The 25,018-nt window shown below is 39.4% G+C and overlaps 1 protein-coding gene across 5 annotated transcripts; it reads right to left on the reverse strand.

Moving 5' to 3' along the window:
• Nucleotides 1–783: 783 nt before the first annotated feature.
• Nucleotides 784–24,763, reverse strand: WDR47 (WD repeat domain 47). Of its 5 annotated transcripts, XM_083846718.1 has the most exons (17): nt 24,596–24,759; nt 23,375–23,503; nt 18,760–18,926; nt 17,176–17,259; nt 16,647–16,731; nt 14,197–14,999; nt 12,500–12,626; nt 9,853–10,031; nt 9,706–9,737; nt 9,480–9,597; nt 8,584–8,659; nt 6,628–6,785; nt 4,987–5,156; nt 3,877–4,047; nt 3,321–3,452; nt 2,687–2,905; nt 784–2,205 (listed from the first exon to the last, which is right to left on the reverse strand). In XM_083846718.1, exons 2-17 carry the CDS (start codon nt 23,489–23,491, stop codon nt 2,063–2,065), a joined length of 2,781 nt encoding a protein of 926 aa, XP_083702844.1. In that variant the 5' UTR covers nt 23,492–23,503; nt 24,596–24,759; the 3' UTR covers nt 784–2,062. The 5 variants fall into 5 exon arrangements, with proteins under 5 accessions (XP_083702844.1, XP_083702843.1, XP_083702842.1 ...); XM_083846717.1 differs by having other exon boundaries at nt 9,480–9,737; nt 12,500–12,623; XM_083846716.1 differs by having other exon boundaries at nt 9,480–9,737.
• Between the last annotated feature and the right edge of the window lie 255 nt (nt 24,764–25,018).

Here is a 25,018-nt window from a genome sequence, read left to right on the forward strand (position 1 = left end):
CTGCCCGCCCCAGCGCGGCCATGGCGGCGGCTGAAGGAGCAACGGGCATCTGAGAGAAAGAACGCCGCTGTCTGTGATGTCGGCAACTGCTGGCAGCAGAGACAGCAAAACGTGTACCCCCCCCCCCCCCAAGTTATAATGAGGCTAAAAATCAAGTACAGCCACCCGAGGCAGGCACAGCTGGATGGCACATGATGTAGAAATGCTTAGTGACTTTCGAGTACAGGGGTTTTAGTCCAAATTATCATTATTTTTTTTTAAATCATCTACAATTCCATACATACATACAGGAAGAAAGATTTCCCTTTCTTTCTTGTTTGGGTATTCAGAACTGTTCTCTTCGGCAAAGCCAAGCAATAAACACAGGCAAGGGGGAGGAGCTCTCTCACCCAATGACACTTCAGCTTCACAACAGAAGCCTAGCACTTATAACAACGCTAAGACACACGTTGTAATAACACTCGCTCAAGAAAGGCAGCATTTAACAAGAGGTGCTACTTAGTAAGAGCCTGTCGGCTATGTCCACAGACAGGCACACAGCCAGAGGCACAGAATAGTTCGATTAAGGTCCTAATGCTAAGGAAAACATGACTTCTATGTATCAATTACCAAGCTCTTACCTCTACTGTACTATTACTTACCACGCTGCAAAGTGAGATACTTGAAAATCGTATCGAACATCCAAAGCCTTTTATAATTCAAATCATACAACAGATCTTGATGTATAGTTCAGGTATCAGAGCAGCACGGAGGAATTATAGAACAGTCTAAAACAACAAATGAGATAGCTGCAGGTGTTGGAGGTCTTTATTGAGATTATAGCACAGATACACTTCTATATTTACCTTTCCACTTTTATACGATAGTTAAAATTGCTTGCTACAGTGCACATATAATTTAGTAATTAAGAGAATCCAAAACTTAACTGTTCAAATAAATAAATAACCTAATGTTTAAGGTTTAAATTTAAAAAGTAAAAGAAACTGTACAATATGAAAAATATAACAATACATAAACATTAGAATCTAAAGTTCTGTAGAAATAGAACTGTAATTTCCCCTACATAAACAGTGCAAGAAATAAAATTCAAATAAGCTTCTGACCTGGGAATTTAAATGACTTAATTCTTAAATCACCATGCAGACATAGCATTTTAAGCCATGCTGGTTTCTATTATAGTGTTAATGGTATCCCTTTTACTTTGAAAACTGATAGCCATTAAGCTCACTGTGACAACTGCTGCCAATCCACTCTTTTCTACAGTACATTATACACAGAGGTATTCTGTTGCATTCAAAAAGTAAAATATTGTATGTTTCTACAGCAAAAAAAAAAAAAAACGAAACAAAAAAACCACAATATTTTACTTTCCCCCCCCTCCAACATGTTAGCTTGTTGAAAACAATGTCATGTAGTAAAAACGGCAACATTTCCCCCAGTTTAGATGAAGAGAAAGAAAAGACCCACACTATACTATGGACCATAATCAAGATGCGGTTACTGCCTAGTCACCTTTAAAGTTCAGAGTTTATTACTAAAAAAGTTGAAACCATGGAGATGTTAAAAAGTTTGACCTCTCGTGGAGAAGTGATGAATACAATAAATCTGAAAGAACAGTGGAAGTAATTTATCTTTTATGTGCATGTGGAACTAGTTTGATATTAACTTGAAGTTTTGTTCAATTTAAGTTTCTATATAAAATTCTCGTTGAGGCAAAGACCAAGGAATGCAATTAATACCAAACTGTAAACACATCATTCATGTTACTCAGAGTGCACATCAACAACAAAGGAGTTCTTCTCAGACTTTGGCAACAAGACTACAATAGGTCACAGCAGCATAAGTTCACATGGAAGACTGAAAGCACTGCAAAAGAATATACTAAAAACACCAAGACCTCCGAGAAACCAGAAAAATCCGTGACAAGTGCCTTTCCTCTTTATAAGACACTTTCCTACTCAACTGCTGCTCTCTGAATGCCTATTTATTATTACTTGGTTTTTACAGTTCTGTAGTCTCAGGTCTCTGTGCTTTAGCTGCATAGGTTGCTTTTAGCTGCACTCTAGCCATTGTAGGTCCAAAGGGTTACAGTTCTGTCTGCAGACGAAGACAAGAAGGAAAGATCTTGCGTATGCCATCTGCATTGAATAACTTTGTCCTTGTGCTCTCCTACCACCATAAGAGGAAGCTGCTTCGTGAGGTCCCCTACAGCAGAGGAACAGAAATCATTAGTCATTCCATGAACTTACATCTTAGCTCTTTTTTGTGTGTGTGTGTGTTTTTGTTTAATAAAACTTACATATGTACCTCACCTTGTGAAGCACAGTTGAACTCTCGACACACACACATAATTTAGCAGTCCAGGAAAAACAAGTTCATAGGAAAAGGGAATATATCAGATATATCTCAACTCTTCACAGTAAGCATAAGAATCTTTTTTTTTTAAGAGTCAATTTTCTAAATGCTGTCTGAAAGCAAAGGCCAACTCATCAAGCAACAGCATTAGTTTTACCATTATCAGCCTCCTGCCCCTCAACACAATCACATTTATACACACTTCAAACGCTTCAAGCTTCTTTTTTTCCCCTTTTAAACAAAAACCCTATCTTTTGAGTGAAATTCTTACAACCTCAATATTAAAACCATCATATTCAAAGTTAACCTTACATCTTTTGTAGCATGTTACCTTGCAAGTCTGTCACCTTTATTTTCATATCATATGATCCCGTGAGCAAGTAGTGAGCCCCCGGAGAGAAGCGCACAGAGCGAACATCACTGGCATGAGGATGATAGCTCTGAACCATTCGTCCTCCTCGAATATCATACAACATACAACTAGAGTCCTCTTGTCCCGTAGCCAGGAGACGACCGCTAGGATCTACAGCTACAGAAGCTACAGCACTTCCTACAGGAGAAAAACAAACCCCCCCTGAATTCATGTACATTTATGCAACTGTATGTTCTTGCTTAAAAGAAAAGCTATCATATAAAAATACCAAATGCCAGCCTTCCTTTTCTTCTGAAACAGCTATGCATCTTTTGTTCTGATGTGTTTGGGAGTACCCTGTCTGATAGTCACAAGGCAAGAAAGTAGCTAATTTTTGAAAGGATGTTATTTTATTTATTGATTTTTAAGGGAAAAAACACACAGATAAAAGAAAATTGGTGAGGATGTCCTTAAGGGCATCTCCATTCTGTGATATATTAAAAAAAAAAAAAAAAGGAAACACCCCACACCTTACATTCACTCTACACTACTTAGATGTCCTTAAAATAAGTTTTTATGCAAAAATGATCAGAGGCATGATAGCAAATCTTACCTGTTCCATGAAATGTAGTTCCCACAACACGAACACAACTTGGCACTCTCAGATCCCAGAATCTTACAGTCTTGTCTTGGGATCCAGATGCAATCATCCAACCACTCCATGTATAAAGTGCTAAAATATGACCTATGAACAAGAAGATTTCTTAATTTGATTAAACAATGTTAATCAAATAATGAAATACTACAGTTCTGATTATATTTCTGTATTCAGAGATTAAACAGTCCTATGGAAAACCTGCAAGTTGCATGGTCTAAAATACCAACAGTATAAGGCAATAGCCAGCTTTGCACCTTCTCTGGAGTGAAGCGCGCACTTTCCATTAAATTAACAGCCAGTATATTTAAACACACCTAACCAGAGTCACCCATAAACAAAGAAAACAAAACAAAACAAATACTCCAAATCCCCAAACAGAAAAACAGCTGGAACAGTCTGGGGAGGACCAAAGTCTTGCTAGAAAGAAAAAGACAAATAAAGCCTTTTGAAAACAAACATTATTTGAATATAATACAGACTTCGGAAGTGCCAGAGAGAAGCAGCAACATACCAGTGTGACCACTTAGAGCATGCAGACCTTGCCCTCGCTGACAATCTGTAGTGTAAATATTACAGTCCCCTGCCCCAGCACTTATTAAAATAGCACCACCACTTTCTGGGCCTTCCATAAAAGCAAGATCTCTGATCGTCCCATCATGCATGCTGAATTCCAAATCTGGTCCTAATAAAAGTAAATAAAAAATAATAAAAAAACAAGATGAGGCATACTTTGTTTAGCACAGTTAGTGCTACAATCTTTAAAGCAGTTGCAGTGATGATGAAGCGCATTTCAGACAAGGGTGGCATACTACCTACTATAAACACTGCGCACTTTCTGCAGAATATCCCATTTGAGTTACGAGTGTTCAAATAAAATCTTCAATAATCTTATTTACACCAAGTGTTGCTTGAGCTTCCTACAGTTCTTAAAGCATACCAAACTGTATCTCTATAGCTAATCCCAGGCAACGTTATACAGTAAAATCATTTCTTTTTGTAATCTGTGGTGAAGTAACAGAACTAAGAAGGCTTCCTCTGCCAGGGGGAAAGGATCATTAAGAACACTGAGTCACACAGGACAAGTCACCCTGAGGTCAAAATAAAGAGGAGCCATATTCAGGGTATTGATTAGAAGGGCCAGGCATAGAAAACAGTATTTGCAGGAAAGAAATATTGGACTTTTTAAGATGGAGAAGATGATGACAGAGATAGGTAAGGAAAAGCAGAGCTTGAATTCCTACTGACAATCAAGAACTAAAATTGAGTAAGAATATTTACTTGTTTACCCATATCTGAAAAAAAAAAAAACAAACAAAAAAAACCGCTTTACGAGAACACAGCACAATAGCACAGAATCTTCCAAAACAAGAAAAAAATGCCTGAAATCAAAAAAAGCACAGAACACCCAAACTAAAATAAAGCCCAAACAATAATCCCCACTCCCAACACCTCTGGGGTTATTTGCTGAACAAAGACTACAGGAATGGTGAATGGGAAAAGGGGCTAAATTAATTCAAGTATTGGAGTAAGAATAACAAAACTTAAACACATACGTACTTGAACAGTCTTGCCAAATATTGGACAAATAAGCAAAAATAAATTCTTTAAACTATACACAGACCTGTGGCATTACAAGTTTCAGCATTAAAAGGTAGTACTTTCACATATTTATCATTAGAGCCAGTAGCCAGCAACTGTCCACAGGGACTCCACGCTACACAGTAGATTGATCCTTTATGATGCTTGTTTCTTTTGAAGCGAACTACAGGTTGTTTAGGAGTATTATAAGCACTGCAAAAGAAAATAAAGTATGTTTTCTTTTTATTTGTAAGGAAAGTTGTGCACTCTAAAACAAAAATACTTTTTCCTTTTGTTTTGGACAACATGACATAGGTAAGACTGTTAGCATTGAAACAAATGCATAGGATCTAAGTCAAAGTAAAACAATCTTCTCCATCCCGTTTTCTCATTTTTTCCTCTTTCTTCCATTGTGTTTGTGATTAGACATGTAAAAGAACTTCCATGATCCCTTCATCTATAGAGGGTTGATAGAGATAAAAATATAGAAATTGTAGCTACATATGAATGAATGAATCCTTATCCCCAGGCTCCTAAATTGGTAAGGTTTTTCTAACAAGAGACAAAGGCTACAGAATCAACTGAATGTTTCCCAATAGTTAGAAAAGTAAGGTGTGTGAGAGGAGACTAATTAGTCAATAATGAAGCATCTGTCCTACTGAGAGAGTTTTGCACTTTTTACCAATCAAGGAGAGGTTATCTGGGCTTCAAGCCCAGCAAGCCAGCTTGCACTGAGTATCAGAAAAATCACCTTTTTTTTTTGTTGTTGTTGTTTGTTTCATATTTTGCCAATAAGTATTTTGGACTTAAACTTCAAAGGCTACTTTACTAATTATGTTTTAGAGGGGGAAAAAAATAATCTGATTACTTACTGAACACTTTAGAAGCCTGACCACAAATCCTAAACTGAAAGATCTCCCATATAAAAAGTCATTGTGCATACTTGTAGCTCTCTCAAATTATGAAGTTTTAGGCGTATGTTTTCCCCCTCTGGTCCAAGACAATAATGTAACTACAGTAGTGACAAGATGACTATCAAGATGGCAGTATTTTCTTCCAGGTGAAAAAAGGACACATACACACATCCCTCTATTAAAAATAAGGGTTTTGAGGGGAAACGAGAAAAAAGAAAAACTAACAGAGAAGACTAGGTAGACAGTAAACCACAAAGAACCCTTTTCTTTTCAAGGAGCTGAAGTATCAGGAAAACAGTATTTATAATAACAGAGACTCATAGACACGCTCTAACTTTGCTGTAACAGCTGGATTTGTTGGTTTCTCCACTGTCAAGTCTGTCCTTCTGCTAAAAATTCCATCTCATAAAACCCATCTTCTGCTTGCTTAGGCTGACACATGCTTTCTTCTCCCACTTTTACAACCAGAGTATTGAAAGCAGAAGCCATCAGAGTAAACAGAGAGGCCCACCCACAAGTGCAAAAAACCACTTTTATACGGTAAAGCTGTAGTACTGCAGCAAAGCATTTAACATAACAGAACAAAAACTAGCCCACTAATATACAAATTCTTCAGTAGATTCTTTTTATTTTTGCTTGTCAGTTCAGGTTTTAAAAGAAAACATTTCACTATGACAACCAAATAAAGGTATGAAACATACAGATAGTAGTAGCTACAGGAAAAAAGTGCAAGGACACAGGAAAATAAATAACTATTCAATCTTTCTTACCTTGGGTCAATTACTTCTGGGTAGGCACACACTCTCAAAGTTTTAGAGTTGGAGCCAACAGCATATAAACTCCCACTGGGATGAAAGGCTACAGCTCTGACAGCTTGTGTGTCTTCTAGAGTATTAATGCAAATGAACTGCTTTTTTGATTTGTCATCCTGTGTAGAACGATTACAGTCAAATTAGGCTCTACAATATCAAACTGGACATTTAAGCGCACTCGACTGATATAATAGTTATAAATTATTCTAAAAAAACAAGTATTAAAAAGCAGCAGCACCAGACTAAACTGAGGGACTTGTAAAACAATGTCTATTCCTGGTCACGGAATTGCACTCTTCAAAAGTTCTTTAGCTCAACTCCCTCTGAAGTTGACATTAGATGAACATTCCTTAGTTTCCCTCCAGGCTACCAACAACTCTCCTTAACAGCCTATCTCAGAAGCCTGATATTACAATTTATTTCTGTGTGAACATATTTGATCTGGGTGAAACTTGTAAGGAGAGCAAAGGTGCATTTTTAATGAAAACAGTCCAGGTCAAACAATTTATAAAACAGATATAATACTAAGCATAAGAACCACCTTTTCCACCATGCAGTTAACACTTAAAACAATTTAATAATTCAACTTATGCAAAACTTTATTACATCGTCCTCCAGAAGGCTTCATCACCACCTTTCTAATGTTTTGGTGTCATTTATGTGATGCAGAAACTTTGGAATGTCCTCACTGCAAAGTTATTTCCCTAAAGTTGGGCCATACTGAGTTGAGTCCAATGATCATAATTTTAACCTGGAGAACACAAAGTAATCACCTATTACGCCGCTGTCAATTATTATAGCAACAGCAGTTCGTGCAGTAAGTATTCTTGCAATGCTACTGAGCAAGTTGTCAGCAATCTAGAACTTCAAATTTGAAAGTATTGACTCTGTTGCCCTACATTCCCAAGAAGCAGGACAGAAATCATTAAGTTCTTCAATTTCTATACAAAGTAGCTTCCTTCATAAGGAGGAGAGATTACAGCTTTGGGGCTATCTAAAAAGCAGAGGAAATAACAAGTACTTGATTACCAATAAGCAGTTTATGTAATTCCTGTGTATCCTAATTGTTTCACCAACAGAAGTTGTATTAGTTCGATAGCTATTTGCTGATTCAATCAGCAAATCATGTTACTGGATCAACGAATAAACTCTGTAGTAGCATTTAGGGACAGACTCAGAAGAGACATATGCAAGGACAGTCAAATGAAAGCTGTAATCAGGAGCAGCTTTATTATTTACAGTGAACATAAGGTACAATAGATTAAAAAACAATTGAGTTACCGCTCAGTGTTCTTTTTGCCACATTTTAACACCTGACATCTAGAATACTGTGTCCAGTGCTGGGGTCCACTAAAACAACTAAGGGACTGGAGTCTCTGTTACACATGGAGAAGCTGAAAAAGCTAGGACTGTTTGCCCTTGAGAGAGAGGCTTGAAGGGGGCTGGTGGGGCAGATCTTGTCTGTGAATACTCCTCCTGTCCAGTATTTATAAAGATAGAGCAAGGCTCTCTGCAGCGGTATCCACTGAAGGACAAGAGGCAATAGACAGAAATTGAAATGCAGGAGGTTCAATTTAAACATTTCTGTTGTTTTAAATACAATACTGTAAGGGTGGTCAGGTGGTCAAACATGGATGCAGGCTGCCCACAGAGGCTGGGGAGTCTCCATCCTCGGAGATGCTCAGAATCCAACTGGAACAGGCCCTGAGCAACCTGCTCTAGTTGAATCTTGAGTAGTTGGTTTGGATTCAGTCTCCAGAGGTCCCTTCCAACCAATAGTTCTGTGATTCTCCAAGTACTACATCAGCCAAAATTCAGTGTAAACTTCTATTAACACTGACAGGATGTTGCATACTCAGGATAAAACACTGACTCTTGTGAAAACACACTGCAAGAGACAGTAAGGAAACTCACCTCATCACCTCTTGTCCTACTTAGATTCCCTGAAGAGTCGTCCAACTGTGGCTGAGTGACAGCATGTTCTGATGCACTGTTTTGATTTGGTGAAGAATTTGAATTCATAACAACAACAAACAACAAACAAGAAGAGGAATAGATTTGTTTATAAATATTTTTGGACTGAAGTTACAATAACTCATACTGAGAACTAACTTATGTGGACTAGTGTTACGCATGTCTGATTCTTTATCATTAAACTATTGTTTTTGCAAGATGTTGCCATTTTTTGCAGGTACTCCAGGCATTGAATAAGTCAAAGGAAGTTAGAAAAAAACAACGAGATTTTTGTTTTCATTCCATAACATACATGCACTTGGAAAAATGTTTCTTTCTTTCAGGTCAGTGGTACCTTTACTTAAGGCTGGATGGGGCCTTGGCCAACCTGATCTAGTGGGTGGCATCCCTGCCTCTGACAGGGGGGTTGGGGTTAGATGATCTTTAAGGTCCCTTCCAACCCGAGCCATTCTATGATTAAGGGAAGAAATCCAATTCTCGCTCTGTCCTGCCTCTCATTCTTTTTAACTAGCATTTCAGAAGAGGAAAAAGCCAACAACCAACCTTTTCATGAAAAAGCTTTCAGAAGCTTAGCAGAAATACAAAATAAACAAGAACTATACAAATAAGATGGAATAAGAAGAAATTAAAAATAAGCACACAACAAACAGCAAATAACCACTATTTCTTGTATGTTAAAACATTGATTTTATCATCAGTATAGAAATACCTAGGTAACAACAGCCATTAACTATATACCCCTAATTCAATGACAAATTAATGTGATAACAAAACCAATGGCTCTTCCCTCCTAAAATAGGGGGATTTCCAGTCCTAAGCAGTCTCAAATAACTTACGTTTGATTCCCCTGCACAGGCGACTCTTCAGGAAAGGGTATTTGATTAGCTGATCCACGTTTTCGAGGAGTGCTTGTGTTAACATTTTGGCCATCAGCTGTTAACCTCTGAGAAGCATCTGAAGGTGGTGATGTAAAGTTACTTGCTGGGTTAGTAGATGCATTCCCTCTGCTCCCATTACATTGCTGGCTAAGTGTTTGCACATCATTTCCAAGACTGTCCATACCTATATTTAATTCTCCTAGCTTCTGGATAGATCTAATATTAAAAAAGAAAAGGGGGGAGGGGAAGGGAGGAGACCAAACCAGGTTATTATGAGAACTTGACAAGGCATAGGAGTGGGTGAAGAAGGAAGTTAACAGACATCCCCAACCTGTTGAGAAACTGCTCGGTAAGATTCTGTTGCTGGTCAGCTCCATCTTCTTGGTTTACACCTCCTTCCAACAACATTTGCTGGTACAACTGACGTTGTTGCTCCTTCTGTTCTAAGTGCTGCTGGTAACGTAGTCTTTGCCTGTAATATTCTTGAAACTGCTCTGTTGAATCACGAAGCTTGAAAGAAGTTAGAATTACCAATGAGAATTAAATAGTTTGTTACAGTAGTTAACCTACATACTTACTCTCTGGTTCACTACTTCACCACATGCATCACAAAGCCATCAGATTGTCCTCTGAAGAACAATGCTTTCATTTTTCCCTAAAACCAGATACAATTTACTTATTAAAGATGGAAATCACTGTCTTTCTGTACTGTTGAAGTAATTCTGCCTTTGTGCCTTATTCAGGAAAAGACTGCTCTTATCCATAAAACTCCCAGAGTAGTAATTAGTATCAGAACAAATAAGTAATACAGAGCTGAAAATAAAAGGAAAAAATAGAAGTTGGAAAGCAACGTAAGCTACTTTCCAATTTCCAAGTAATATTTCCAATGTAATTTTTGTATTTTCTGCTGTGTTGACACCTCTCTGCTATCAATCTGCACAGCAGATTTACATCTGCCATTTATCAACATCAAAATAAGATGCAGCACTTCTGGACAAAACAAATAAGTGCTTCCTTTTTCATGATCTCTTCCCATTTATGTACTATCTTCCGTGTCACCAACTGCCAGCTCCTCAGGACTCTCTGCCATCTGCACTCTCTGATCCTCACTTTCTCCCTCTGTCACCAGTTCCAAATGCTACCATCACAACCAGATGAGAACAAGCTGAAAATGAAAAATGGAACACACGGGAAACCGAAAGAACTTCAGTCCAAGGCCAAAAGTATCAACAACCGTGCCATGTGTTTTCCCAAGAACACAAATCTAACACAATTTTTACCAACTAAAGGGAAAAAAAAAAGTAGTATAAGAAAAAAAAACGTTTCTTGCTTGAAGAGAAATGACATCTTTGTCATCTAGTGATTTCCTATCGCTGCTGCATTTGTAAAATGTTTACCACATTGGGTTTCCAAAGATCAAAATTGGGCAATTGTCCTCAGAAGTTTAACAAGCATTCTAAATATTTCTAATACGTAAGCTATTTCCTGGTCACTGGGTTATCATCCTTTTAAGGAACAGGTATATTCTGGCCAATACCTTTGCATGATTGACACTTGTTTGTTGCAATTGGATCCGATCCTTGGACTGTTTAGTCTGAGTAATAATACAATAACAATATATAAGATAAATTATATAAAGATATAATAATAATGATCTAACAGCTAAACCTAAAATTTGTTGCCCACATGTTCTTTTGTATAAACCCTGCCTTCTAAATCAATCTTTCCACGAACAATACAAAAATAAAAAATAACGAAAATAAACTTAACAATTTCTTTCTCACATATAGCACTAAGACGTAGAAAACAAAACAAGAAGCAATTGGACTGGTGTTACATTCTTTTATACTTGTGTATAATAGTCTGGCCAACATATTCACCTACAGTATAGCATCTCCTGTCTTCATTCTCTCGCAGAGATCTTCCGCCGGTTTTCTGCTATTTGAAGTCTGCTCTGTCACAGTTCTAGTTACAGCTCTTTCCTCTCCCCCTTATTCCCAATCCCACATACACAATGCTGTTGCAGTGGAGAAGTTATGCAGTCAAGTCCTTGTGTTTGAAGGACTTTGGTAATCCTCCCATAGCCCCATTGCCTCACTCAAGCATCCAGAGTCTACAAGAGAATAACCTTGTGAAGACTGGACTGGTTTTCAGTGCCATATAGATGTCACAAGCCAAGACAAGAGTTTACTTAAGAAAATCAAACTGGAGTCTACAAACCAAACAAACCGCATAGTTGATGTTATTTCAGCACTCAAACATTTAGCACAAATATTCAGATGACGTAATTCATCCTTACTGAAATAAGAGGTGGATAGTTAAAACTGTGGAAAGGAAACAGAATAGGTAACTGTTCTCATTACTTTCTACTGAACTGCTATTTTCCTTTCTCCACATTGCTGTTAAGGGAAAAAAAAAAGTCAAGGCACAAGGCCTTCAAAAGAATATTTTTTATTTATTTATTTATTTTCAAAAAAGATTATGCTATTGAATTCTGAATGGCAAAGATACATTTACTAGGGAATTATTTGATCTTCACCACTCTGTGTTCTAGACAGGAAATGGCATTAGGTGGCCTGTGAAACTTGCTATTAACACCAAATTTGCAGACTACATGCCAGATTCATGACTAAAACACTAGAAGGATTCTTAACCATGGTTAAACTAATGTTGCTGGCTTTGAGTACTGCAAAGTCTTTGTTTTAAGATACAGGCAATAGTTTAGCAACACTGATGCAAGAATGCACACTCATCAGGTGAATTATAGACTAAAGTGATGGCAGAACGTCATATAATGGAAAAAAAAGAAATTTCTTGGAGATGTAATATTGTATTTTCACTTGTTAAAATCTTATAAAAACAAGATTTAAAACAATCCATTGTCATACATGAAGTTCTCAACATAAAAAGCAAATAATTATGAATGTATCAGAACATAGCGCAAAGGGCCTCATTATTTTTAAATAAACAACCACTACCTCATTTTTCTCTTGTTTGGCAGATCCCTGACTCTGTGCTCCATTAACTGGTTCATTTTCTGGAACAGAACTCTGGCACAAAGTCTCACTGTTGATGGGATGCTGTGGCTCCACGGGAGTATCACTTCTTGTGGCAACATGGAAAAGAAGAAAAGCATAAATGAGAAAAAATGTGAGTAGGAAATCCCCTGGTAAGAAAGATAATATTCTAGAGTAAAAACTGATAACATCAAAGTGCGCAACCTACTTAAATCATAAAACTGAAGATACTGCTTCAGAAAAAAATGCTACTTGCAACAGATTGCACTAAAAAGAACCCACACCCAAACAACAACAACTAACAAAAAGCAGAGAGGCATTGTGATGTGCCAACATTTTCCTACACACCTTAGCATCATGCGATATTGAAGTCCTCTATTTTCTATCCTTACACATTAATTATATACCTTTAAACTAACCATGTGACTAGTGCTTTCTAGAGGGTATTAGTTTTAATACTAATCTACCAATCGATTAATACTAATCTACTGCTACCAATCTAAATTTAAGCTATGCTTAACATTCATCAGATTGAACGATCCTGAAAGTGTTATTTAGGAACAAGTTTGTATGAAATTGGCTATCCTTGTGTTATATAAGTATTTCCCACGGAACACCTTCCAAAATGCTTTAGCAAGCAGTAAGTGCTCATAACACATTAGAATCCTTGGATTCCCAACTCCCGTTTTGTCAACTTACAAAGTCCTATTTACTCAGTGACTTGGAGCAAAGCTCTTTAAGGTTATTCTGAACTCTTTGGTTATCTCTGTATGCTAACAAAAGTTATTTAACTGACTAAAAGACAAGTAACTGCTTGCCAAATACAATTTACAAAATTAATACCGTATTTCTTCCATACCCAAAAGGATGCAGGGGCTAGATATTGAGAAAGCTTAGCTTTCCAGCTTATACCCTCATAAATATTGCCACTTAAGTTGGATACGCAATCCAGAGTTGGATTTTTCCAGAAAAACACAATGCTGTCTTGAAAGCTATCTAGGGTCATTCTGAACTTCAAGAGATTCACTGAAGAAAAAAAAAATGTTAAGATCTATCAACTTCATTTAACATCATATCACATTCAAATGCCTATACAAAGGGTTTTCAGAAGATTGCAGTTAGTTACTGCATTTATACAAACCTTTTAGAAAGGAACAGAATTACTGATGAAAATAAAGGCCAAGCAAAAACATAAGTGTTTAACTGACAAGTACTATTTCTCCTTGTTACCAAGACTCTTCTCTCAAAAGGGTAGAAAGTAGAAAAGCAAAGATGTTATTTCGTTATTTCTTAACAAAGAAGTCAACTTTGCAGTCTACACTGCATTAAACAAAGTTATTATAGGTTATGATAGCAATAAACGTTAAGTACCTCTAAGTCCAATACGAAAAAAAATCAAGTCCATCAGGATTTCAAGTTTCTGTACATCTAAACCGTAAGGAAGTCCAGCTAGAAACCAAAAGGCTCATGACCAAATATGAAAATCTACTTTTAATCATAAAACCGTCAGAGAGAAAAACTCTAGTCTACGGTTTTACTTACAAGAGAAGTTAAAAAATTATTTCAAAGTTACAATTATGTTCAAAAATACAACATGTGTAAGAATCTAGTAATGTAATGTGAGCCAAGGTAAAAAATAAAACTACAGTTGCACTTACCGCTCAGGTGACTCTTCAAAAATACTGTGACACTCAGTATTCTCAAGCATGAGACTTCGGCTGAGATTCTGTACTCCTGGGTAATGGAAATTAGCAAAGGAGTGCGACATTGGAGAAGTTTTGGTCCCAAGGTCTGTGACTCTCTTATCATGATTTGTTAATCCACATGACAGCCCATCTAAGGCAGGGTTTAAGGAACGGGTCATGTAAGCATCAGCAGACTGAGGCCGTCTCATTGGGGATGATGGATATGGAGAAAGCTTGCTGATAAGAGGTGTCAAAAGATCAGCATATGCAGCTTTTGTAGGCTTGAGGAGTTTATCAACATGAATATTAAGCATCTTTTGTTCAAAAGCACAGGAAAAAACAGTAGCTGGCAGATTCTGCAGCCATGACAATAAGCTAAGGTCCAAGTCATCACACCCATTACCGCATAAGAGATCAATGCCCAGCAATACTTCACTTTCTGTAATTTCTTCTCCCGTTGCTTTACTCTGACAGAATTCCACACAACATTCATAAAGCAATCCCTTCATTACAAGCTGAAATAAACGATTGTTACTTGCTTTGAAACCAGCTTCACTCAGTTTCCTATCAGCAGGAATAAACTCTGCCACCATTACACAAGCTTCTTCAAAGCAGTGCACACGGGCTGTGCTGGGATTCCAGTCTTTGAATTCTGCATGGTTGGTCAAGCGAGGCAATGTGAGCAGCAAGCAGAGTTTACTGTAGTCTTCCTTAGAGGGACAGTATTCTTCCAACGCATGTAGGCACTGCACAGCCTCTCGCATTGTGAATTCCAGCTACAGAAATATTGAGGTGAACAGTAGTTGGTAGTACGTATGTTTCCACAGTCAGTTGAAGAAGAACAAGGAGTAGCGGAATTTCTCCACTATCATTCCTCTATTACTATTACTGTCTATATTTAAGGAAAATAGCATGTAATATAGAGACCGAAATTGCTGGTGCAAATGTAGTTACAACAGAGTCAAATTCCTGGATGTTTTGGCTTTCTGAAATCCCCCCCAGCCCCACTCCCAGTCTCATTGCCTACAGATCTATGGAACTTTCATGTCACTGCAGGTTTTAGAGGCTTAACATTTTAAGCCAGCAGCTAAATAGCTTCAATTTTATTGTAGCACAGAAGGTTAATTCCACTCACAGGGTCAACTGAATTTCTTTTTTCTCTTTGTGTGCATGTGAAAAGCTATTGGCGTAAATTCCGTAAAGCTGCATACTTCTCTAGTTTTCAGTGAGTAGCAACTGTAGGTTGTGTTTTATATCACGGTTTTCTGTTCTCCAATCATAAAAATGTAAAAAACAAAACAAAGTTCAATAAGTTAATCCCTGAAGATAAGACCTCCAAATGAATACGTGGCTTTAGTAGAAAGCTTGTTGAAGCTAAAAGCCAAAAAACATGCTAAGTACACGTAACTTAGTATTTTTAGCTACAAAGATTTTAAGCATGTATTAAAAAAATCCTATCCATGTTCCCTAGCACATTCTCAATACACCAGCCTTTTATCCACAATATGTCAACACATTTGTTAGCATTCAGCACAAAAATAAAGAACATAAACCTGACTTATTTTTCCCTGTGCTGTTATCTAATAATCGTGAAAAGATAGACTGATTAGTGCAGAAGCACACATTCCCTTTGCAACAATAAAGACTGACTTTAAACTTTCTCTATACTGTCAAGACTCTAAAGTTTAACATATGTGTAATGGGACAGAGAATTAAAGTTAATCTAGTTTGGATAACAAAACCAGTCATCCTAAAACTACTATAATCCTTTAGTTTGATAACTTTTTATGTTAGAAATCTGTTATTCTGTGTTATCAACAGAAATGATACACTAATAATCTTTACAATCTGCATGCCTTTTCTGTCAGTGTGCGTTGTCACTCATGTCTCTTTCTATACTAAGAACCTAAATTCACAACTACTGCTGTTTGCACATTTAACTAAATCAGTCCTTTGTGACCACATCTGCTCCTTTCAAAGAAACAACAATGTCCTTTCTCTCTAAAAGCAACAGAAATTAAGTTTAAGATTAATTGAAACTAGAACCTTTCATTTGGACCTGACTCTGACAATAAATTTCCCTGATTCTCAAGCTTGCTTCAGAGTACTTCTGAAAAGAAGCACTGTACTTTAGCATAATGGCCTAAAGTAAACTTCAAGATCAGGACCACAAAGATGACATGTGGTCACTGATCTATACTGCTAAGTTTCAAGCAACCCTTGCATATGAAATTCTATTTGAGACCTGGCAATCACATTCATTTCCAAAGGACAATTTTTTTTTTTGTTATCTATGAAAACATTTGGTAATAGATAGAATTTGTGTATTAAGTGTGGGAGTTTTCATTTTGCTTTTAATTACAATATCTCAATAAGCTTTTTGCCAACAAAAAAAAAAATCCCAAATCAAAGAGAAATCTTACATGCTGAGGCTCATCTTCTGCTGACATTGCATTGTTTACACATAAGGCTTCCAAGAACTTCTGCTTCATTATAATGTAACGAAATCTGCAGGTAAGAAGTGAAATGCAGTGAAACACCATACATCTCGATCAAGTAGGTTAATATTCTCTTAGAGATGAGCAGGGTATTTTACAGCTACTTTTTGAGGTAGGCATAGAAATTGCAGTGACAAGGAACTCTGATCAAAGTTCAACAAATTGGTAACCTAAAAGTTTTAGCAGATTTTTTTTCTTCTATTATTGCTTTCAAAAACAACACAATAAAAATAATTGAAGGGTCACAAGTAAAATAAGTATAGCAAGCATACTCCTTTCTTAAACAGAAATGTGATAGCTCAGCCAACTATAAAACAGTAGTACATGTAGTACCGCATTCCTAAAGTATACAGGAAATGAAAACTCATTACACATTATTTGCACATATTTTTCACAGTTTAAGTTAAAAAACAAAATCACAAAAACGTGAACTCTAACATACATTCTATTTTACCTTTTCTTGTCGAATTTTTCCATACATTCAAGAGGCTGAATAAATTGAAGAACCTCATCCCATTGACCATCAAGAATCAACTGCCTAGTAAAAGAAAAAAGTTACTGCTTTAATTTCACTGGACAAGTACAGCTTTCTTCTAAGCAATCAGCTCATTTAATATCACGAGTTGTATATTTAAATGACAAATGAATATTTAAGCATACAACAGATGATCAACCTGTTTGGAAAAATTAATGCTTTGTACAGATGCTAAGATGACAGACGCCATAAGTGCAAAATCCAAGTCCTTTCTCACTATTTTGTACAAGATAATTGAATATTTTTAAAATTCTTGCTTGAAGGGTATAAATGAAATACATTTATTCAATTAAGACATCCTGAAGAATGAAAGTGGACTTATAATTGTATAAATACTGCTGGACCTATTTTATACAAAGAGGGGCAAGCCTCCAGTATTAGGAATGTAAAAGGAAAAGCTTGGAAGTAACTATGTCAGCAAAAGAACTTCAACTCCAAGACCAGTGTGCTAGACTGCACAGGTGGATTAATTTTGTTCCTTCACATCCTCATAATGCACAGAGTTCTCTGTAAAATGTCCAGTTCTAGAAGGAAAGGCTGTATTTCTCATTAGATGTATACTGAAATAAGAATGAAACAAAGTATTAATAATTGCAATCCTTCTCTAATTCTGCTTTCATTTTATTCCAATACATGTAATTATTTCATCAAAAGGGAAGCCACATGAGAAAAAATGTTAAAAACGTTTCTATTACCAAACAAGTTAAGAACAGTTGGATAAATAGTTTTCTTATGCTTCCAGAAAAGTTTTTTAAACACCTTTGGCATGAAAAGGAAGACTGCAATGCTGAAGACCTACTGTGCATTTACAGTAACTACTTTTAATAATTTAGAGGGTGATATCATGAATGGGAAATCACACAAAGTTTCATGCCTTGATGGCCTCAGGCACCCCTTTCATATTGCTAACTATAAGAGAAACCTAGGTATTGTTTCAAAATACAGATATTTTTTAAGAGAAAAGCTTTGGATATCACTATACTCATCCCAGAGCATAGGGCTAGAACACTAAAAATACTCTATTTATATTAGAAGCCAATAAACTACATGCTCAGTTCATGTGACATGGTAAGCAGGTAACAACAGATCACTGCTGCTAACAGAAGATCTTGTTCTCCTGTTTACTTCTGCTTGCGTACTTTTTCTGACTTAGCCTGTGCTGACACCGGCACTTGTTAAGACCCTTTCCTACTTTAATTCACTAGCACGCCAGAAAAATAACCAAGGTCAAAATAAATGAACACATGAATGAACGAAAAAGACAAACAAATGTAACTCTAAAGCCTTTGTTGATGCTTAGTCAGTTACTTCAAGTGGCTTATAGAAAGACTTCATTAACTTCAGAGCTGGAACTCAACAGGGCTGGACCACACAACTGGAATCAGGAAGAAGCAGAATAAGGTGAGAACTCCTATTTAGCGGCATGGGGCTGCCCATGGAATCACAGTCCCACTGTATGCTTTCATGTATGTGGTATTTAAGAACTGGAGAAAGAAGTCCTACCTTAGAAAAAGCATGTCATCTGAAAACAGGCCATTAATGACCCCACTTTCTTTCTCAAGTGCCAGCATACTGATATGAAGTTTCCTGGAGTTCAGAAAGTCTAGAATTAGTTTGATTATTTCAGCTTCTTTAACGTTCACCGTTTCTTCAGCCGTCATGATGGCAGCCTAAAAGGAAAGAGACAATTTTAGCCATGATCAATATCTTATTTTATGCTTGTTTAACAAATGGTGGCTACCATTTTTTTTTCTGTCTAGTCTTAAAGGGCATAATATTGGAGCATTACAAAAATAAAATCCAATTTCCTAATCTTGTTTATTTAAGAGGTTTATTATGTAGCCACAGTTAAGATTAACACTGCATCTTTGTATTTCTGTCCTATGCATATAGGTCCAGAGAAACAGATCTACAGAGAACTCAATCCTACCACAGTGTGGAAGTATTGCTGTTAGCGAGTATACAGTATGTAAAATTTTATTTAACTATTTGCATTTCAGAAGATAACCTCAAAGAACACAAAACAAGTCAGTTATGTCACTATCTAGATAATCTTACACATAAACTTAAATGCTTCTAATACATACAAAAAGCAAAGCCCACTAAAAGGAAGTCTCTTCACCCCCTTTTTTGAAGCTGTAAATGGCAATTACACCAAAGCTTTCTATTCTTCCTTTGTAAGGACATCTACTTCTGTCTGCATGCTTTAGGAAGAATCTAAGTCTGCAAACCCAAGACATCCCAAGCCCATTTAACAAGTGCCATTCACTCCCCTGTCCCCAGGCGCTGGCTCCTGGCCCCTCCTTAGCACAGGACGGGGCTGGCTTTGGCTCGGTGCTCCCAGGGGCGCTGCCGGCAGCAGAAAGGGCACGGGCAGGCTGAGGGCTGGCAGCCAGCTCCTTTAAAGCTGCCATGGGATCACCCCCAGCACCAAGGCTGGGTATCGTGCCCATGCTCCTTTGCCACACATTCCTCCAAGGATATGGAAGTTGTAGCAGGCACTTCTCTCAGGAAACCCAAAATAAACTGTGCTGCTGGCTAAGTCTTGTCATGGTTTCTTAGGCCTAACTTGGAGTAGAAACTGTTCAACTTTTTTTTTTTTTAAACATAAAGACTTTATAGCTGCACAGCAGATCAACTTGGTTGATCTGAGGAAAAACTATCTGGAGTTTAAGGAGAAAGTCTGTAACACAGTCAAGTCACACAGCATTGCCCCATGGGGAGTTCTTCCAAAAGACCCAACAGCCTGGTGGCTACCTGGGTACAGCTTCCCACCCAGCAGGGCTCAGCTGACATCCAGGTTCCTGCAGAAAGAAAAACGCTCCCCTGCTTTCTGCCCATGTCCCTGACACTTCGCACCAAGCTAGGCATACGCTAAAGGCCGGTGGGTTTGCCCTGCAGGCACGGGGCTCTAACGCTGACAGGAACCCGCACAGCTGCGCTTCATGGCAGAAGCAAAGCATCCAAGCAACTTAAATTGATTATGAGCGCGCACAAAAGAAGAGAAGCTGGTATCTATGATGAACCCCCAGCAGGAAGCATTATTCCCAGAAACAAGGATAGTAGAATGAAAGTGATAAAGAAAATGAAAAAAGGGAGATTACCACACAGAGCAAAATGTCCGCAGTAAGAAGTTGGAGTTACTCTAATTACTACCTCTTTTAAGTTAAAAGTCAAGATAAAAACACTGCTAAATTCCTTCATACAACTACTTACTTATGTGAAAATCTAGCGAGCAAGAGGCTGAACAACACCTGACGGTAATGCAGCTCCCAAGACAAGCTGAAAGGCAGCCATGCTGCCTCCAGACTACCTTGGGCCTGGAAATCCTGAGTCTGTAAGCTAGATACCTATCTCATATTTGAAGACACACAGAAACTGGTAACAAGAAGTCAAAGAACAGATATAATAAGTTTGAATAATTCAGATAAGAGACTTCAAGTATTACATGGTAATTCATTAATTAACAGAGACAAAGGAAAGAGAAACACTCCAGTGAAACCTCTCACTGTTCCTCACAAACCAGGACTACTGAACTTTATGAGACACAAAAAGTGAGGCATTAATAGGATTTTTTCCATCTTCCTCACAGTTATATGCCAACTTTGTTCCAAGAAGGTTTTTGCATGAACTTTTGACTAGGAAAGCATTTGATTATAGCAGCACGGTTTATTTTGGAACAACAGAGACCTAGTTGTGCCAGATGAAATGGCCTAACTTCTTTTTTAAAATGGCTGTGTTTAATTCTTATTTTAGTCACAGAAGACTCCAATCACCAGGCATTTTGACAGGTCTCATGGAAGACTCACCCAGAGACCACGTGCCCACTCCTGGCTAGTAAAGTCAAAAGAAAAAAAAAACAAAACATCTGGCATGCAGCATGCTTTTCTGCAGGAAAGAAAACAGACAGACAACACACAAACCTAAAGCCAGCACTTGTAGAAAGATGCTTTTTCCTTATGTTTTAGCACTGTTTCCATTTCCCCTTTTTGGCAACTGCATAGGGATTTTTGTTCCCAGAGAAAAAAAATCAATTCCATTCTTATAGACTGGAGAAGAAATCAACACAAATCCAACGAGCAGTTTAGCATTAACATCTTAATTCCCCACCTAGTGTATTTGCATTTCACTTTTATTATGCTTTATTGCATTGGTGGTTTTCATGTAACTTACATGAGCTTCCTTGCCAAACAACAAAGTAAAACCTAGGCAAAGCTGCACTGAGAGTCGCCATAAGAAAACCACTAGAATAATTCACACTAATATTACCTTTGAAGAAAGGAACAAGTCCAGCTCTCTCTTCAACTATATCCATTGAACTCAAATCTGAATAGGAAGCCACCCTACACAGCTTCAAAATGATCTTGAATTATTCATATAGACTGTTGATGGAAAAATGTGCATAACACTCAGTACTTTGCTTTAGAGTACAACTACATTAAGTAAAATTTAACATTTGCAAGAAGTAGTTAGCTTCCATTTTCCATTAGAGTTTTAACAGGACTGGTTTGTCCTGAACGTAGACCCTTTTGCCAAGTTCCAAAACTTACGTTCTTTTGCTTTATTTATATCATCCACATAAATTGGATAATGGATGATCAGCACCCTCTATTTTATAGGTCTAAGTAATGACACTCTTGGGGTCCTGCTAAGAAAAATGAAATAAATAGATTGGATGCTGAACTTCTGAAGACTATTTGAAATACACTAATAAGCTCATAAATTAGAGATATTATGAAAATAACTAGCACGCATTTGATGTCAGAGCAACACTCCTATTGACAGACAGTTAGAAAGTGGTAAACCTACTAGAGAAGTTTTCCACTTAATTGAGGGTTTTTTTAGACTGATGAGCCCAGGCTTCTCTGCATTATGCTGTCAAAATAGTAAGCAGCACTGTAACACCATGATGAGATCATAAATATACATAGGTTTACACATGACACTATGAAATAAATCAGTTATTCTGACATTCGGTGGGGTGTGTATGTGTTAATAAATAAATAAATAAAAGGAACAGCAGGGAAACGCAAAATAAGAGCTCAAGCTGCATCCCAGTCCATCCCACTGCATTGCTTTCTGCCAGCCCATATGGCATGTAGCATCACAATCCGATCAGCTCAAGCACTAATACTCAAGAACAACTGAAGCGCAGCACTAGCTTGAGATATAAATGAAGATAAATGTGTATTAAAGCTTAAAATTTCAGGTGCCTTCTACTGACAGGGTTTTTGCTACAACCTTTTTTTCTTACCCGATCTTTTCACAACAGAACTTTTCCACACTCCTGTCCCCTATAGTTCTGTACTTTGACATGTTTTCCTCCTAAATAAACCTGCATCACAAAAAACAACTAAAAAAAAACAAACTTTCCTGCCACTAACCTGACACACCTTTTGTCTAGCTTCAGTGGACAAGATGTCCTTTGGAACGTCATCCATCTACTCGTATATTTTGTAGAGAGGAATTTCATTCTTGTTCTATTCTTACTTATGTTCTAAGAACACACCAACAGCAAGAATCTTCTCATGCTGTTATAAGCATAGGAAAATAATTCTTTTAAAAAATTAAGTAGGCCTGCAAACACAGTATTTTGGGAAAATGCTTATAAACTGTAAATGATTTTTAGATAGTCTTTAAGGTACATTTTCTAGAAGAAATTGAAAATACATATGTATTCACACGACAGAAAATAACAGTAAGGTTTAATATTCTGAAATAAAAATGAATTACAAAATTCTAAAATAATTGTTATTCCAACATCTTAATTGTCTAAAGTAGACCACTTGCCAACAGTATACACTATGCATTCACAGAAGTAGGCAAGGAATTTCAGAACTTCTTCCTTGTATTTCTGGGTAGTTAGAGATTACAGTTCAAACCCTAGTTGTCATACTGACAGAGACCAGCCATGCGTTTCAACGGTGAAGCAACACCTAATGAAAAGTCTTGCTTAGCCGACTTCAATGACAGCTGTAGCACATAATACAAAACCTCAGCATCCTGACGAACTATTTGGCATAAAAAAAAAAAGAAGTGTAAAGAAGGAATATGTATTTAAGCAGCGGACAGTTCTGCGTAGCGTTCTCACACCCTTCATCCACCCGCAGTAACTTACATACGACTCTCCGGCCTGCCCAGGGGCCGCTCCAGAGTCCCGCCTATGCAGAGCCCACGGGGGAATCGGGGCCCGGCCAGTACCTAGCGGCTCCGCTTCTGACGTGCCCTCAATCATCTTCCAGTTATTCTACAATCGAAAGAGCGTATAAAAAAAAAAAAAAAGGTCTATGGGCCAAAATTTTATTACAGTTGGTTTCCACAGCAGTTAGCACAACTCAGTGACAACCATTTTAGCCTAAGTGACTCCACGATTCGTTACTCCAATTGAGCTATACTGAAGACACGAAGCCCTTCACCACGCTTTGTACAGCTCAACTCTGTGGCTCAAGCCCTCTTCTTCTTCAGCACCCAGCAGGCAGGGATCCTCTTGGACTGACCCCATCCCCTGGCTGCTGCAGGGGAACCACCACATAATTCAGGGGAGCCACCACCTAATTAATCCTCACCGGCCCTGTTTTGGGGACGGCTGGCACAGCCCTGGGCGCGCACCAGCGCCTGACTCAACACGCGTGCTGTTTTCCAGTCGACACGCACAGATTACCGAGCACTCCGCACAACAAATGCCACAAAAGTGACGTTAAATCCCGCAGCGCTTCCACACACAGAGAAAACAGATGGGAGAAAAGGGGCTAAAGGAGAAGGGGAGGCATGCGAGGAGGCGGCATTCGCTCCTGCTCCTTGACACGGGACCCCAGGCGGGTTCACCTCCGCGGCTCTCGGCACCAGCCCTGTCCGTGACACAGCGCCGGGCCGGGCGCTGCCAGGTCCCCGCCGCCACCACACGGGCAGGGCCGCGGCACGGCCGCCTCGCCTCGCCTCACCGTGCCGTGCCGTGCCGAGCCGGGCCCGACACACGCCGCCAGCCCGGCCGAGCCGCCCCGCAGATGCCACAACAAAGAGACGGCGGCGCTCGGGCGTCGCCGCCACCGCCCCAGACGCCGCTGTGGGATCGGGGGCGATGCGGTGCGGTGCTCCCCTCCCCTCCCCTCGGCGGGGGAGGCGACAGCACGGCCCGGAGCGGGGCGCGGCCCACGCCGGGGGCGGCGGGGCCGCCGGGCAGCGCCCACCCCGCGGCGCAGCCCCTGCGGGCGGCGCCGCACGGCACGGCTCTACCCGGCCCGGCTCGGCTCAGCTCTGCCCAGCCCCACCCGGCCCTGCCCGGCCCCTCTCCCCCCGCCGGGCCGCTCCCGGCCCCCCCGCCCCGCTCGGCGGTGCTCACCCGTGTGGCCCCGCGCGGCGACCGCCGCTGCGGGACGAGAAGATGGCGGCGGGGCTCGCTGCCGCTGGCGGTGCCGGTGGCGGCCGGGGTCTCGCTGCCGCTCGGCGTTGCGGCTGCCGCCCGGCCCGACGCTGCTGCCCGGCGTCCAGGCCCCTCCCCGAGCCGGGGCGGGCGGGGACCGGGAAGGGGCGGCCCAGCGGGGGCGGCGGGGCGGGGAGGCGCTTTGTGAGCGGCGGGGCGAGCCCCGCTCCCGGCCGTGCCTCCCGGGGCTGAGGGAGCCGGTGAGGGAGTCCTGTGCCCTCTGCCCTCGCCGCCAAGGCCCCCGCCTGCACCTCGCAAGGCCGGTGTTGGTGCGCGGACCCTTAACTCCGCCTGTGCCGTCGAGGTGCTGAGGTGAAAGGCGTGTAACCACGCCGCCACACG

Source organism: Anser anser, assembly GCF_964211835.1.
Source record: "Anser anser genome assembly, chromosome: 8".
Classification (NCBI taxonomy): Eukaryota; Metazoa; Chordata; class Aves; order Anseriformes; family Anatidae; genus Anser; species Anser anser.